This window comes from Simochromis diagramma, unplaced genomic scaffold, assembly GCF_900408965.1.
Source record: "Simochromis diagramma unplaced genomic scaffold, fSimDia1.1 OVJJ01000320.1, whole genome shotgun sequence".
Lineage (NCBI taxonomy): Eukaryota > Metazoa > Chordata > Actinopteri > Cichliformes > Cichlidae > Simochromis > Simochromis diagramma.
Genome location: NW_024386773.1, coordinates 12,125,568 through 12,141,950, shown reverse-complemented (window position 1 = coordinate 12,141,950; position 16,383 = coordinate 12,125,568). Strand labels below are relative to the sequence as shown.

At 41.2% G+C, this 16,383-nt stretch overlaps 1 protein-coding gene across 2 annotated transcripts; it reads right to left on the bottom strand.

The window, feature by feature from the left end:
- Positions 1-916: 916 nt before the first annotated feature.
- Positions 917-4,999, bottom strand: sp7 (Sp7 transcription factor). 2 transcript variants are annotated; one of them, XM_040008746.1, is made up of 2 exons: positions 4,868-4,999; positions 917-3,683 (listed from the first exon to the last, which is right to left on the bottom strand). In XM_040008746.1, exons 1-2 carry the CDS (start codon positions 4,901-4,903, stop codon positions 2,334-2,336), a joined length of 1,386 nt encoding a protein of 461 aa, XP_039864680.1. In that variant the 5' UTR covers positions 4,904-4,999; the 3' UTR covers positions 917-2,333. The 2 variants fall into 2 exon arrangements, with proteins under 2 accessions (XP_039864680.1, XP_039864691.1); XM_040008757.1 differs by having other exon boundaries at positions 4,883-4,999.
- Positions 5,000-16,383: the final 11,384 nt, after the last annotated feature.

Sequence of the window (16,383 nt, the reverse complement as noted above, 5' to 3'; positions counted from 1 at the left end):
TTTCCTGTTCTAGTTTAATGTATTGTAATTGTTTACGAATTGAGATTTTCCATGAAACTTGACCATATCTCTAAATTTGTCATGTGTGCTTGCCTGCCTTGCTATATCTTGTTGGAAATATGCTTAATTATGATAAAGATTAGCTCCTTAAATCGTTGTTGTCTGGCACTGCTACTGGTGCACATATCTGGGGCCTCATTTGGTCTATCCTGAGGCTATCTCTCTTTTAAAACACAGCGGGAAATCCGCCCTCCTAAAGTATTTTTATTAGTCTGGAAAAGCCTGAGTAACCTGACAAGAAAGTGGTGAGAAGGACAAACAAGTGCCACTTGTTGGGACTTTAACTCTTCCACAAACCCAGGAAAAGTGGCAGAGAAAAAGAGAGGCGTTTTAAAAGATGCTTGGGGGATCGGCTCGGCCTCTTCTCAGCGTCTGTATCTCCACATCGTGTCTTTCGTCCCGCATCCTTCCTTAATTGGGGTTCTTTGTTTGACCGCCTCCCTGGATAAACAATACAACCACAGCTCCCCTGTCCTAATCCCCTCTTCTCCTCTCTCCTGACTTTCCTGGAGCATCGCTCTCAGTAATTACCCCTCTCGAGCTGGAGAGTGGAGTAATTGTCTTGAGTGTAACTACAGTGGATCTCTGAAAGGGGGTCATTGTGTGGAGTTAAGACTCCAATTCAGTGAACAGCTTTGTTTGTGCTGCAAAAGATAATGAAAGTATTTGGTTAGCCAGGCTGAGGTGGAAATACAGTAAGATATGAAAAGAATGATGTGAAGTGAGGCGAGAGAAGGGGATAAAGTGTGATAAAATGATAAAGTAAAGGCTCATGGAAGAATTGCTTCTCATTATTTCCGTCTTCATGTTAAAGCTTCCTCTCTGAAGGATTTTGTGTAGGAACAACACAAAAAAATTCTCTTTCAAATTTTTTTTACTCTTAAAAGCACCAAAATTGTCATTATTCCACACCAGAAACCTTACAACATGTGTACCATGCTTCATCGCTATTTACAGTATCTTTTACACTCATTTCACAACAAGTCAGCAAACACCAGGACTTCAGTTCTGCCTAAATAACAAAATTAATAATCAAAAAAAATTAAGCTTTTACTTTACGTTCTTTGTTGTTGTAACCAAAGCGTTCTAGACATCATTTCTTGTGGAAAGTTATACAAAACATAGAAAATGCATAAAAAAATAACACACCTATATACATATCTATATACTGTTGTCAATATATAGTATGCACAAACAAGGAAGAAAGCCCTTATTGATCATTATTTTGCCAGGTATGGAAGACTTCACAATTAAAAGATTATATAAGAATTAGTTTACACGCACATTTAACTTCAAGGTTTATAAATAAAACTTTTAAAACAACCCCCAAACTCTTCTTTATAGCTAATAAATAAGAAAAAACAGTCTTAATTTAATGTATTTCATTTTCTTTTTGGCCGGCTTCAACCATCTTGCATTCTTTTTTTTCTTCAGGTATTTCCTGCAGGTGCAAGATAATCTTTCATGTGTATAATTTAAGACATAAATTAGATTATTAAAGTAAATATGAAATTAAATTAGACATGGTAAGAAGCAAACAGCAAACAAAGGTGAAATGCAATACCTTGTACAACAGAGTGTCTTTGGCAACAAGAAGCTGTAAGTGTAGACTGTCCATTGATTGTTTCAAGAATAATGAATAAGTATCAAAGTACAGCTGTAAATCAGATTTTTCTCTAGGCATGCAATGCTTCATCGACTCCATCATCCTGACCATAAGTCTCGTTTTAAAACTACTTTCCTTTTGCGGCTTCAGAGCTCTTTTCCTTCTGCTTTTGCAGATTAAATTTCCCCAGTGGTTTGTCTCATTTGAAAGGCAGAAAATGTGTGTAGGCTACAAAATTTGTGCACGAGCATGTTTACTTGTATGTGTTTCCGAGCAGACGTACTTTTGTGTATCCCCCTGCATGCATGCATTATGGATGTTTGCACATTTGCTCATAGTTATTCCTGTTCACATGTGCATATTGTGTTCATTTATGTCTCGGTCGCTCATATTTGTGCATGTGTGTCTGCATACATTTGAGGATCGCTATATGTTTGCAGGCTTGGTCATATTTATGCTTGTGTGTGTGTGTGTGTGTGTGTGTGGTCCAGAAGTGATTTCTACCTTTATCAGTCCTGTATCATATCAAGTCTTTTCAAACACTGTCTCCTTTGTATGTCTTGAAATAAAATACAGTTTTGTGTTTGTAAGGTGAGTTTTTTTCCTATTTAAAAAAAAAAAAGAAGAAGAAAAGAAAACACCTCTAAAATTTCAAGACTTCATCAAGTCAGATCTCCAACAATCCACTGCTGTTCTCCACCCCGTTAGGCGTGCCAGTCTTCTCATCTCCGTTGGTGATTTGGTCAGCGACGGGATTGGTAGGTACAGCGCTGGAGTTGAGCTCTGTGGTCTCTTCGCTCCGAGAATCTGCGTCTCCCTCCACAGCTACAGCTTTGCCCTGCATTGCAGAATCTGCGTGGGTCTTCTGATGCTTTGAGAGGTGGTCGCTGCGTGTGAAACGCTTGTTGCACAGTAGACAGGTGAACTTCTTCTCCCGCGTGTGGGTGCGCACATGCCTCTCCAGTTCATCAGAGCGGGTGAAACGTTTCCCGCAGAACAGCCAGTTGCAAACAAAGGGCCGTTCGCCGGTGTGCCAGCGCAGGTGGGCTTTCAGGTGGGAGGCCTTGCCGTAGACTTTCCCACAGCCCGGGATGTGGCAGCTGTGCACTGGTTTCTTCCTCAGGGATGCAGCAGAGGCTCCCAGCCTCTCCAGCTCCTGGCAGTTGGGGCAGTCGCATGAAGACCGGGTGGGTGTAGCCCCTCCGCTGTAGCCCCCTGATCCCCTAGCAGGCTTTAGGCCCATGGGATTCTCAATTAGCCCTGCACTTGGCACAGGTTTGGGCTTGTACATGTCCTGGGGCAGCATGTGCTGGGAAGGTTGGAGGAGATGTGAGGAGGAGCCCAGTCCCACGGAGGGGTAAGGAGCTGGGTTAAGTGGTGTAAAATCGGTGCTGTAACTGGGCAGCTGTGGGCTAAGGGATGCCTGTGGTGCCACAGGCTGCAGGGAGGCCTGCAGACCTCCATCTGCTTGGGGCTGGGTTGCTGACAGCCAGTTGGAGTTGGGATGGACATCCCACCAGGAAGATGTAGCATTAGCTGGAGCAGCAGTTATGCCAGGGTGGATACCAGCCTTATACCACGAGCCATAGGGGTGTGTCATATCCAGCGAAGTATACACACTGGTGAGACAATCGGCTGTAGCATGGGCCTTGGACACTAAAAGAGACGGGTCCTGTGAGACCGAAGTCTGGAAGGAGTGAGAGAAAGGGTTATATTCTGTAGTGTAGCCTCCGGCTGAAGGAGGGGGACTTCCAGTGGGTGTAAGCAGCCCGCCACCTCCTCCTCCTCCAGCTGAAGTGAAGGAGCCAGTGTAGGAGTCTGCCAGGCCACTGCTGTCTGTGGTCCGCCCGTTCTTGGCTGTCTGAAGGTCAGAGGTCATGTTGTAGGGCTTCTTTACTGGAGAGGTGCTGGCAGTCTTACCGGGTGTAGCTGAATCCCTGACAGGGCTGGTGCTGCCAAACTTGTTGCAGGTAGCTGTTAACATAGCCAGAGGACTGGAGCCATAGCGTGCGTCTTCCTGGGGAGGAGGAGACACGGGAGAAAATTAGACTTTCTGCAGGAAATGGCTGCTTGCTGCTGCCGCTTCTGTCAGTGTCAACTCTAATAAAAAACGTATGTGTGACAACCACCGCTGGCTTTTCCTCCTCTCTCTGTTTTCTAAGTGGTCACGGCAATTTTAAGCAGTGGATGTTTGTGTTTGTAAAGTTTCAGCTGTGCTCAGCAAAGGAACTCCCTCACTTTTAGTTTTGCCCAAACTGCTTTCGACCAGCTTAAATTAATTTAACATTTATGTTTGCTTGAAAAATACAAAAATCCACCTGAATTTACAGTTCTCCTCATACAGACGATTTAAATATGTACCAGGTCATCTAACTGCCATCATGGCAACGAGCTATTGTTCTCGGTCGTGATCTTATTATCTACAAAGCAAAAAATGTGCCATTTTTGAACTGATATATTTGACTCAAACATGTCACAAGAATTTAATTTGATATATGTTAGGTTCCCACGTGACAAGTACCTAACGCTACAGCAGAACATTTCAGAGACTTTCTGCTGGATGCACAGTTTACACATGGATATAACTAATAAAACATCACGCTTATATTCCTGTATTTCTGTTTAAACTGTGCGCTGAGGTGTCAACTATCAAACCAGCTGTGACACATCTGTAACTACAGCATGTAACTTTTAATATTCGTGGTTAAAAATCAAATATTCTGCTAATTTTTAGATATAAATCTGACTCACTCTCAGTTCATTCACTTTCTCTCACAACACACTCTGGTTGAACTCCCTTCTTCATGCAGATTTTCCTCTGTTTTGTAAGTAATAAAAAGTCGTGACATCCTTTAAGATGAACTAGCCTGCTGCCCTTACAGGACCTGTTATCTTCATGTCTTGCACCTCTGACAGTTCCCAGATAATGAGCAATCACATCTTAAGGAAACGCCAAATTTGTGCAAATATAGGCTCGGTGTGAATAGAAATATTTCAAGGCACTTTCAGCAGCTTAGCCTTTAGTATATTTAAATCTCTTTTATCACTCTTATTTTTTTCTCTCTCACTATGTATAATAACCTATGAGACGACCTGAAACTACTGGAAGTTTCTTCCTTAGTAACTGCACGACTTTCTTATAAATATTCCACCATCAAAAGTTTGTATTAAGAAGAAGGAGAAAAATGAAAAGCTACTTACAATTACATTCCCTACCTCCAGAATAGATGCGGCCATCCCTGAGAAACAAAATCCTTAGGAAGCTGAGGGGAGTGGGAGCAGCGCAGCTCAGAGTCCCGGGACAGTTTGGAAGAAGTTGGGCTCTAACGCGGGGAAGTGTTTTGAGGCACTCGGGTCCCGCCCCCTAATTACAGGCTATGGGCTCTTTGAAGACTCGCTAAGAAGCAATAAAAACCCAGAGCCGAGGGAAAATGGACGGAGATTGGTGGCTAAAATCAGGACATCCCACCTCCCCAAACGAGAGTGTCGAATCTTTTTTTTTTTCAATATAAATGCATGAATGGGTTAGTCATCAATCACAGTGTGGACATTATTTCAATTTCACTGGCATTATTTTTTCCACTGGGATTAGTCCAGTGGAGTCTGAAGGAAACGACTACATTTGACATCCCCTCAGAGAATTATCTGGATGGACTCGTCTATAGAGACGCTCACGCACGCCCTCAGTTATAAGCTGGCTGTGTTAGACACTAAACTGCAAAACTGCAAATAAAAAGTGCGAAACGACTTAAGCTTTCTCTTCTGCTTCTTCTCCGAGAGAGCAAAATAACAAAAGAACGTGTAGCCTCTGCCACATAAATTTAAAAAGAAGAAAAAAAAAATGAGTTGACCGAGTCTGTGGTTTCTATCAGAGATTTTATTATTCTGGTTTCAACCCTCTCTCTGTTTCCAATATTCTTAAACGCATTTAACTGCCTTTTCAGACATTAACTGTGATGGTTAAAGAGGTTAAACTACAGAGGCATGCGAAGAAGAAAAGGATCCAGTCATTAAATAAAATAAAGAAAAGATTATCACATCAAATAAAATGAATTAAAACGCTTAGTTAAAAAAAAAAAAGACCAAAAAGAAGAAGACTGTTTCCTTAAAGTGGGAAACAGGGGAAGAAATAAAAGATTAAGATTAAGAAAAAAGTTGAAAATCCAGAAATATGTAAGAAATATGTCTTGCCTAAAAAATGTATTTCAAATATTATGTTAACAGAGGAAAACTGTTAGTTAAAAAAAAAAGGGCTGTTGGATAAATTTTTCAAGTTGTTTTAAGTTTGCCAGTTTAAAACAAGTTTGCTCCCAAACTGCTTTTACACTGACTGCAGCAGCCTCTTTGCATGTTAGACTCCATTTAGATTCACAAAACATAAACTATAAATTACTATTTGTTAAGAGGTTAATTCTATTGGTTTCCATTATATCCAAATTATTATATTATTACAAACCTGCCAGACTCAACTCTTCAGCTGATTCTTTTCATTGCATAAAAATATAAAGATAAAAATTCATACACATTATGTAAATGTGTTAAATTAAGGAAAATTGAGCATAAATTAAAAACTGTACAAAACTGTACATTTATGGATCATAACATGAGCCCAAGAGTGAATGAAGGGCTTTTACAGATTATTATTATAAAAACATTAGGATTTAAATAGAGTGGAATCTGTGGGTAAGCAGGCCTAAATGAAGGTTAAAGTAATGATATTTGCGGTGTTTACAGTACAATAACTGTGTTATAAATGGGGAATAAATATACATGTCAGTAGTAGCTTAGTTTTGATTGAATTTAAATTTCTTCTACTGAGGCTTCCCTACACGACAGGCCATGTTCATTTGACAGATTTTGTTCACTGGTTAAAAAAGTCAAAAACTCAACTCTGAGTCTCGAGTAAGACAGAATCTCAGTGCCTTTTTGTGGGCGTCTCGTTTTCTGAAGGAGAGCACAGAAGATTAAAATTGTTGTCAAAAATAAACATATAATTTCTGTCCTTATTTTCTCCTCAATTACAGGGCATGGTCAGAGCTGGGCTTGTCGTTCTGGAGAGTCTGGCCCTCACATGAACACAGCGGCTATATTTGGCAGTCTGCTCTCCAACTGACCTTCATCGCTTTATTTTCTTATTCCAGAAGGAGTGTGAGTGGAAGAACAAAGGCCACAACATGCGATAGTTCACACTGTCACACACTCCTACAAGACTGTGTTCGCAGTCATATAAACGTACAGAGCCCACTATGAACTGAGGGCAAAATGATGAAATATCTATCTATCTATCTATCTATCTATCTATCTATCTATCTATCTATCTATCTATCTATCTATCTATCTATCTATCTAAATCCTCAGATGTGTTCTACGTGGCGGTCTTTTGACACTTTCAGGGGTATTTCTCTCCCCTCTCATTTGACACATGGTCTCTTACTGGTGTAAGGTCTTTAAGTGAAGTGTTCCTTTTCTTCTCACTCTTCATTAATACTTTATGTCTTACACTTAAGTGAAATGATAGGGGACGTAAAAAAAGCTCTTATACTCCTGTAAAGTGGTCTGCCATGGGCTGTTTTTCCTCATTTTTTATGAGACTTGTAGTAATCTGAAACTTTGGCGTGCTCCCATTTACAGTTCTCTTCAAAAGACAACAAGTGAGATCTATAATTAGAGAATGCGTTGAGCTCTTAACAGGCTCTTCAAAAAGCTTTCTCTGCCCTATTTGCTATTTTCTACGTTGTGTGGCTTGGATTTTTGCGTATAGACACTGTGAGCCCAATGAGCCTTTGGGTGTTGGGTGGGCATAGTTTTGTTGCTCAGGGCTGATTATAAGTTTCATTATGTTACTGTACATGTGACAACTATCACGTTTCATAGCTAGCTCATCAACCCATGTCTGTTTGAATGAATTAAGTGGTGTGTGATTGCCTTCTTAATAAAATCATTTTTATTTAGCCCAGTTTTCTGTCTAACCACCTGCAAGTTTAATCAGCTTCATTTCATTTTTCTGCACATTAAATAAATAGATTCCTTTACTGCTTCATCAGTAATATAGAGCTGTTTAAACTTGGCTACACCTTACTCTGAGATTTTATGCAAACATGGAAGTCTTGTGCGTTTCTGTTGCACAGACACAGCACTGGCATCATCTTCTTCTTTGATTTGATTGCTGCTGGCAGGTAGATACTTCATTTTTGTTATTTGCCATTAAGTTCCAAAGATACTTAGAAAGTGTATCTTCCACCAAGACCAATACCCGAACTGGTAGTTTTGAAGAAAGTGTTCTGGGTCTGCACCAAAACTGTAATTTCCTAACGCTCTATGTCTTCACCAAGTTTGATTAATATATTTTCTGTTGCCTAATCTTCTTACATGACTGAAGGAATGCAATGAAAACTGCATCCAACACAGACTGTCTCCGCCATGTTCACCAGTGGACAGTTTTTCTGTGGGAGCTGTTACACGTAGGCGAAGAATCTGCTGGTTTTTCAGCTTAATGGTGGGTTGAAATGATGGCAGTGACAATCTGGTGCTTTAAAAAAAATCATGTTTCATACTCCGTACGTGACAACAATCACAGTTTGAAGTTTTTACTAATTAAATGAAACACAATATTTAAAAAGGCTCCTGTATGTCCTGTCTGTTCATGTAACACTGTGAATATTAATGCTATTAATGCAATTTGAGAATCTGCCCCAAAAGGTTAAACGTCCAGATGAACAGAATCAACCTTTTGGGATTTACTTGCCTACATGATTGAGCATACATCAAGATAATTTGAGAAATTAGTTTTATTATTGTATAATTATATGTTTATATGTCAGAAATGTAAAATGAAAATGATTAAAAATGATAAAAAGATTTCAGTCCTGATATCAAAATCCAGTTCTTCCACATTCTACCATACGTGTTCCTCGCCTTTTGGAGTATTTTCTAATTTAAAAAAAAAATATTGAAAAAATGTGTACACAGTGGAAAAGATTAATGTGAATAGGTCAGGATGTAGGCAACTCTGGAGCAGCTTATTTTATGTACTTGTGTCTCGGAAGTGGTAAATTTTAAGTTTATAATCTGGATGATTTTAAAGAAAATATATAATTTGGTACCTGGTACATAGTACCTCGGATATTATAGTCTTTTAGTAGTAAGTTCATACAGGAGGAATCTTTCCTGAAGTAGTAGTAGAGAGTAGGACAGATGATTTGTTGTGGTGTTTAATAGAAACGAAGCTCAAGACTGCCTAAAACATAGCAGCAGGACTTTCTAGATGTTAGGTAATGTCTACATATACTAGGGATTTTTTCATAGGTCTTTCTAACTTTCTGTTTTCTACATTGGTTTTAAATTGGCCTCTTGGTATCATTAGACCATTACAGCAACCAAGTAAGTGTGTATAATGGTGGATCAATGGAATATCTCGCCGTAATGCATTTCCCTTGAAAATTCCCTTTTGGGCTGCAACCCTCAGAAAATTAACAATGTTAATAATACTGCGACAGAGGGGGAAAATTGAAATGATTAGATGTGTTTTACTTTGGTGCTGATGGAAATGTGGTGAGAGGGAATCAGGGTCAGGGATAGACTTGCCTTGCAGCATGACTCCGTGCTATTTTTCCAGGCTGTGTGGTCAAAGATTCAGAGAGCTTGTCAACGGAAAATGGGAAAGCGAGAGAAGTGGGGGAGAAGAGAGAAAGAGGGAGATGTATAGACAGCGAGACTGGGAGGAAGAGAGACAGGGCAGCGCAGCGGTGACTATCGCGTTCATTTGTACTGCTGTTGATGCTGCTGATTGTGGCCTCCGATGTTAGTCACTTATGCCTTCGTTGAGTCCGACATGAAAAGGAACAACATGCTTTTAATAAAATGACCTGCCAGGCTCGAGCGGTCTGTCTCTGCTTTGGGGCACGTTGGTGGTTTTGAGTAATTTAACCGCCAACAGGCTACATTTCAACCAGTGGACAGAACATATTCAGACACGAGACACGGTGGTAGTCACATACAGCAGGGACGATGATGTACCAGTAACCTTGTCTCTATATGACAAAAAGAAGCAAAATGTTTCCCTCTGCTTATACCTGAATAGCTAAAAAGTTTGTTCCCATTTTGTGCCTCCGTGACCACACATGTCCAAAATAATCCCACATGGGGAGACATTACATTTTTCCCTCTATGAAAAACTTTTACTGTTAGCAGAACGACACACTTATTATCCCACTTTGGAATCACGAATGTTGTGCAACATGCTGAATATGTTGTTGCTGTTCAGCGTATTACATGCTACTATCAGCTCTGGAAAATACAAAAGTTCATCTATTCCCAAACAAATCCCAGTCCGCCGCCTTCTTGCTGTATACAAGCCGACATCTGGCCTGTAATCTCCCCGTCTGTCGAGGAGACCTGTGGCCACCTAATGACCCCAACAGGCGTCATGCATGCAATTGCCCAAGATGGTGCAATGACAGCAATGACAGTCTCTTTCAATATCTCTTTATACATACTTTGTGAAATGAGAGGGACTTTTAAGCTACTGTGCTTTTGACTGGACAATGCGCATTGTCTAGTGAGCAATGTGTGGCAGCATTAGAGTATATGTTTGATTAGGTTACCGTAAGTTCAGTCCACACTTGGATTTTCATAAAAACAGATTTGATAGTAAAAATAAATAAAGTGATGGAACAACACTTGTCTGGGTGATAATGTGCAGAACTACATAATCCTCAGGCTGAGAGAGAACTCTGATTTTACACATGATTTCACTTTAACATGAAGAAAAGAAAAGATTATTTGTAGCCTCCCTGCTACAAGTTGACATGTGTATTATTTTTATTGATAAATCAGTTCAATTCAGGTTTGAGCAAAATAATATTGTGTATTTTTGTGCATTTTGTGCAACTTTAGTATATTACCATACTGGTTTAAAATGCCTGCCACATCATCAAACAAATCTAACTTTAAGATTTTTGCCTTTATATTTCATGTGATTCGTGACTAAAGCGCTGGCTTAGATTCTTCCCGAATGATTAAAAATGTAATTTAACGTCTTACTGTGTTAAAAGTATGACATTTAACAACCAGCGTGGAGACTGAACCAGATTATTCATCACAGTGAGCAAAATAAGATGCATGAGAGAACAATCACCACATCAATAATCATTTTAGTTAATTAAGCCACGTGTGGTTGAACCCAGGGGGGCAGGAATAACTCTGACTTATCTGTGTCATTACTGTGATCTCGGTAATAGATTTTTATACTTTTTGCTATCACATGTTAACATTTATAGATTTTTTTGGATAATACTTTCATGTCAGAAGTTACTGATTTACACCCACCAGGGCAGCAGACCACCTTACCCTCTCCTATATCGCTGGTTTATACATATTTAGTGCCCCCAGACCCTGACAGCAGCTGGTGCTGAGGTTTGGGTGGGAGCTCATTACTTCTTGGTGGAGCCCTGCCAAAAAGAAGGAAGGGATTTTTAAAGGGAGTAAATTGAGGTTTTCTTTTTTGGGTTTCTTTATTTTGTACGGGCAAATCCGACTCCATGCGTCGTGTGATCTGTTCCATGTGTCGTGTGTGTGCCACCAGCAGGCAGCCCTGGTCCTCTAACACTGGAAATAACTTCCGCTCGCCTTCGTTTAACGAACTACCCTCCTGGGTGTAGTTGGTGAACTGAAAGAGACACATTTTTACTCTTTGTTTGGTGAAGTCTTTTCATTTAAGGGTGATTTTTTTTTTCTGAATTTTAATAGCAAAAGTTGACATTTTCTCCGGCCTCCAAATTTCCCTAGAAATAGTTTGTTGTCTAATTATGTCTGTTGGCAGCAGCGCATAAACAATTTCGCAAAAAGTTAAATACTTAACAACTGGCTAGTATGATATGATAATATGTACCTTTACAGGTTTTCCTTAAGAATCTTGACAAATGCAGGCCTGCACAGTCAATTACATTTTTAGATATATAGCACCAAAGCACACTGTGAGCACTTGTAGTCTAACTATGATTGTTTCTGTCTGTATGGCGTTTCTTTTTTCTCCCTTGTGAGATCCACTTCAGCTCTGTGGTCTGCCACTCACAAGACAAAGCCTCCATCTCTCTTACTCCTTCGCTCCTAACAGAGGATCGTTCAAAGCTTTACATTTGATGTCTTAGTGCCATAACGATGTGGTTTGGAGGACTGCAATTATCATTTATTTATGAGAGACATATTGCGCTGCAGGAGAGGAATAATATCTTCAAGTGGGTCAAAAGAGAGCATTTGTCTGTATGGGTGACCAAGAGTATCAGATGTCTCTAACTTTTGAGTGATTGTATGAAACAGAAGTGAAGTGTTCCTGACTTGTGTTTCCTTTTTTTCCAAGGGGAGGCTGATGTGGGGACTTCCTGATGAAACTTATCAATCAGGGAGACTGGGATGAAGATAAGGAAGGGGCTTTAAAGGGGTTTTGAGCCCATCAAAACTATAGCTTGATATTCCAAAGTGCCGGAGTTTAACCTGGAGTGAGCTAAAACCTAAAAAAGCTGTAAGTAATCAGAGAAATGGTGAGAGCAGCGGGCAGGGCTTACAATACAGAAATAGAATGACATAGGTAGGTAAAATAAGCAGGTCGCACCTAAAGGGGACTGACTTACTTATAACCTAAAACCCCTGAAATCAAAACAAAAAGGCCAAGCCGCACCATATGTGTGCAAGAGGAAGCTCTAGTCTCTCCTTTAGACCACCCAATGCTTCACCCACACACTCTTCTGAAAAACACTGAGACTGTGCATGACTGTATAAACCAAACTTAACATATTTCACAACATCTTGGAACTAACTTTAATATTTTCAGTTCATCTATTTTCTATGATTGGAAGAAACGCCAAACCACACAAGTAAAACACACAGATTAAGGTATTGGCATATGGGCTTTTATTGCTTCTGAATGAAAAGTGCCCTGTTAGTGAACAAAAGCTTGGGCAAAGCTTTAATCAGGAGGCTGATGGGAATTTTTGTCAATTTCATCTAGAAGATAAACAATATCTCCACTCTGACTGAGCGCAAGTGTAGAAATCCTCGCAAAGCCCGTGGAGCTTTGACTGAAAATAAAGAAGAAACCTTCCTTCCCCCCACTTGCCTGAAGCCACAGCATGTGGTCTACTCTGTTGCTGCTCTAAAAATGGCAGGCGGGCGGCCTCGGGAGAAGCCCAGAACAGCCTCCACCGTAATGGCCGTGTGGGTGTGGCCCCTAGTAGATGGCTTTTGAGGGGGCCCCTCCCGGACGCCCGCACCCCTTGCCAGCGCCCAAGGGCTCCAGGCTGCCTGACCAGAGACACCGCGATGCGGCCCACGCTGAACCCAGGCCGAGCCGGGCTAGAGTGGGCTGGGCTAGGCCAGGGCCAGGGCCAGGACAGGCTCCACAGCTGCTTTAAGGCAAGTTCCTGCACTCCTGCCCTCTGCTGGGGTCAGAGGGAAACAATGTGACCAAAAATATGCGAGTCCATCACAGCCACGCAGGTCAAAGCAACATTTTAGAGAACAGAGATAAACACGGGAAGCGCCTTTTTTAATGAAATTGATCCACGTGCCAATTTTTCACAAAGATTTGCAACAAAGTGCTCGTAATCTATTTCAGTTCGTGCCCTCTGTGTGTTTTTACAGTTATTTTAATTTTCTATAGTTTTTATTATTTTGGTCGTACAGTGCTTTGTGAAGATGAGTCTGTAAAAAGCACTATAAATAAACTTTCCTTACTAACTTACATGAACACTATATTTAAGAGAGGTATTGAACTTTTTGTCAGACCGCATGTGCCTGCCACCAATAGCGCCGAGTTACTTTGAAGGTTAAACTACCCAAAAGTACATAAATAAGCTCAAACATGGCCGGCTTCAGCAGTTCAAAGAGGCTTACACGTGAATACATTGGCAATACTAATCTAGTAGCCTATATATATAATAATAAAACAACATTTAGGAGTTTTTTAACGAACACGGCTTCGCGTTAAACATGATCTGCTTTGACTATATAACACGTAAACACAAAGATGTTTCCAGCTCTCATGCAAAACACAGACAGATTGTGCAGTCAATAGTAGGTCCCTGGCACAGGCTGACGCCAAAAAATGAGAGAAAGAAATGAGCTGGTATGCTATGTGCTACCATTTCCACTGTTTTAATGTGGTGAAGAAAGGGCTTTAATCCTTAAAAGGATCTTTGGCAGGTCAAACAAACAGTACAATTCCACATATGCATCCTGGCCTGTCATTGAAAGAAACACACAGCAACAACACTGGCGAATCGCATCCATCAGTTTTCACATTTAAAGCCCTGTAATAGGATACGGAACAAAAAAAGGAAGAAAACCCCCCCAAATGAACGGCTAAATGAAGCTCTGGGACGCCATGTAGTGTTGCTAACCTTAGCAGGCTACTGTATGGTTGAGTAGAACTAATGAAAGCCTCTCAGCTGATGATCATGTTACCCTCTGGCGGATGATACACCTAGCATCCATGACATATCATTACACAGGTTAAGCTTTGCTTGTAATACTGCAAATCTGACAGCCTGAACAGTGATGCTGAGTGATAGTGTGAAGCCAGCCACTCAGCCTCTGGTTTGAATCAGTGGAATGGGATTGAAGGGGCTCACTCTCGGTAGGTTGGCTTTTATTGCTTCTCCCCTTTGGTTTTAAACAGATCTGCCTGTTTGTGGAAGTGTGGCTGGCGGTCGGCTCCTCAGCTGGCAAGGCAGCGGCGTTTAATTGCTCTTTGTTGTGGCGGGTTGGGGGAGAAGGAGGCCCTGTGGTTGTCACAGCACAATGGTGCTTGAGCCTGCCAGCACACTCACACATGCACAGGCACACACATGCACCTACACATTTACACAACATGCCGCGCATATTTTAATGGCACGCATGTGCATGTATTCAAAGGAGGACGTTTTTGTTAAAATTGCCTTTTCCTGATAGATAAATGTCTAGGTGCTCAATGCTTCCTTTTTAAAAGAGCCGCTGTACAATAGGAAACTGTTTATTGGCATAACAATGCTGGTTTATAATGGATTAACTGAGTGTCAGAGGAAATAAAGGCGCATTACAGGGAATTACGGGGGGAATAAACAGAAGCAACATGGTTTGTGTATTTGTGCTGTTCTATGGAGGGGCAAGCATATAATTATCACATTTGCAGGGAAGAGCTGCTGAATAATGGGTCAGAGTGGGTGCAGCGGGGCAGCGTATCCTCCTTTATTCAGCCCCTCCCTGTGTGTGTGTGAGCTTGTGTGATAAAAAGAAACCAGAAGCAGAAACAGTGATGAACTAGTGTCTGATTACTGAAGAACAATTACATGTTCCTCTAAACCACATCGCATCCTGATTCCGATACACACTACCTAAAAATGCAGCTCTACCTTCTTTTGTTTCATCTTTGCCATCTCATGTGACTCGTCCCCACCAAAAATGTTCTCGCCTTGTTTACTTTTCCTGCAGCCCCTGCACGTGTGTTTATCCAAATCTAAAGTATTCTTTTTTCTGCTCCTCCGTCACGGTGGCTTTTGTGCTCAACTGTGGTGAGTCTTGTGTATTTCTGTGTAATTTACTCCTACAATTGGAGGAACGATGTGCTCCTCTGCTGCGCTCGGCCCCCCTCCCCTCCTCTTCCCTCCCAGTGAGGTTCTTTCCATTGATGCACTTACTGTAAAGTGTTCCCTCTGCCTCCGTCGCTGACCACATCAACTTGGCCAATCACTGATGACTCATTATACACACATAAACAGAACAAAGCACAAACAGTCATCACAGAGTTACTGCATACGTTTACACATGCAGCACAGCAGTGTCTCTCAGCCACTTCTGTCTCGGTTTTTGTCTCTCCCCCCTCTCTTTTTCTCTCTCTTTATTTCTCCCCCAGTGTTTCTCTCTTTACCGTGAACACTGTAGCTCGTATGGATGCACACAGAGTGAGCAGAATGCTGCGCCGCTGCAATTTTTGGAAATGAAAATGGAAACTGGCACCAATTAGGAAAACCAATAAAGTAACCTCAATTCTATACGTCTGCCAAGTGGTAGAGGGGATTCAGCGAGAGAATATAGCATTACATCCAGCCTTTAGGTTATCATCCAGATAACATCGTCCAGTTTTTTAAACAGGGATGCAATTGCATCCATGCCGCCCACCCATCTGGTCTACAGAAGCAGGGCATCATATAAAGATAGATCTGGTATCACTTGGGATTAACTTGCTGATTTAATGTCTTATTATCTAACATATTTTCTCTCTACAAGACAAACAGATTCCACCAGCATCAAAGCATTTTATTAAGTAAGTCTGTGTTTATATCCACTTCAAGCACAACCAGCAGTTGAGCAGTAAGGGCAACATGTTGTGATTTAGGCAAACACTAATTGCATCCCTCATGGCTGCCGTGGTAAATTGATTCCTGCAGAACGATATGTACGAGAGAGGAGAAGGAAGGCTGGAGATTGGTCTGTAAGTTTAATCCTGCCTCTGGTAGACATGCAGCAATGGGGTAATGACTCTGAAGCCCTCTGGTGCTGATGTGGTGTTGAGAGAGCAAACAGGAGAAAGGAAAGAGCGAGAGACCTGAGCTCCAGGAGAACCACTAAATGCTGCCACATTCATGCAGAGCAGTGACGCCATGCCACACGCCAGTCAGGAACATTGCCATATATAAACATGCCCACATACACACACACACACACACAGCTCATCCATTTTTCAT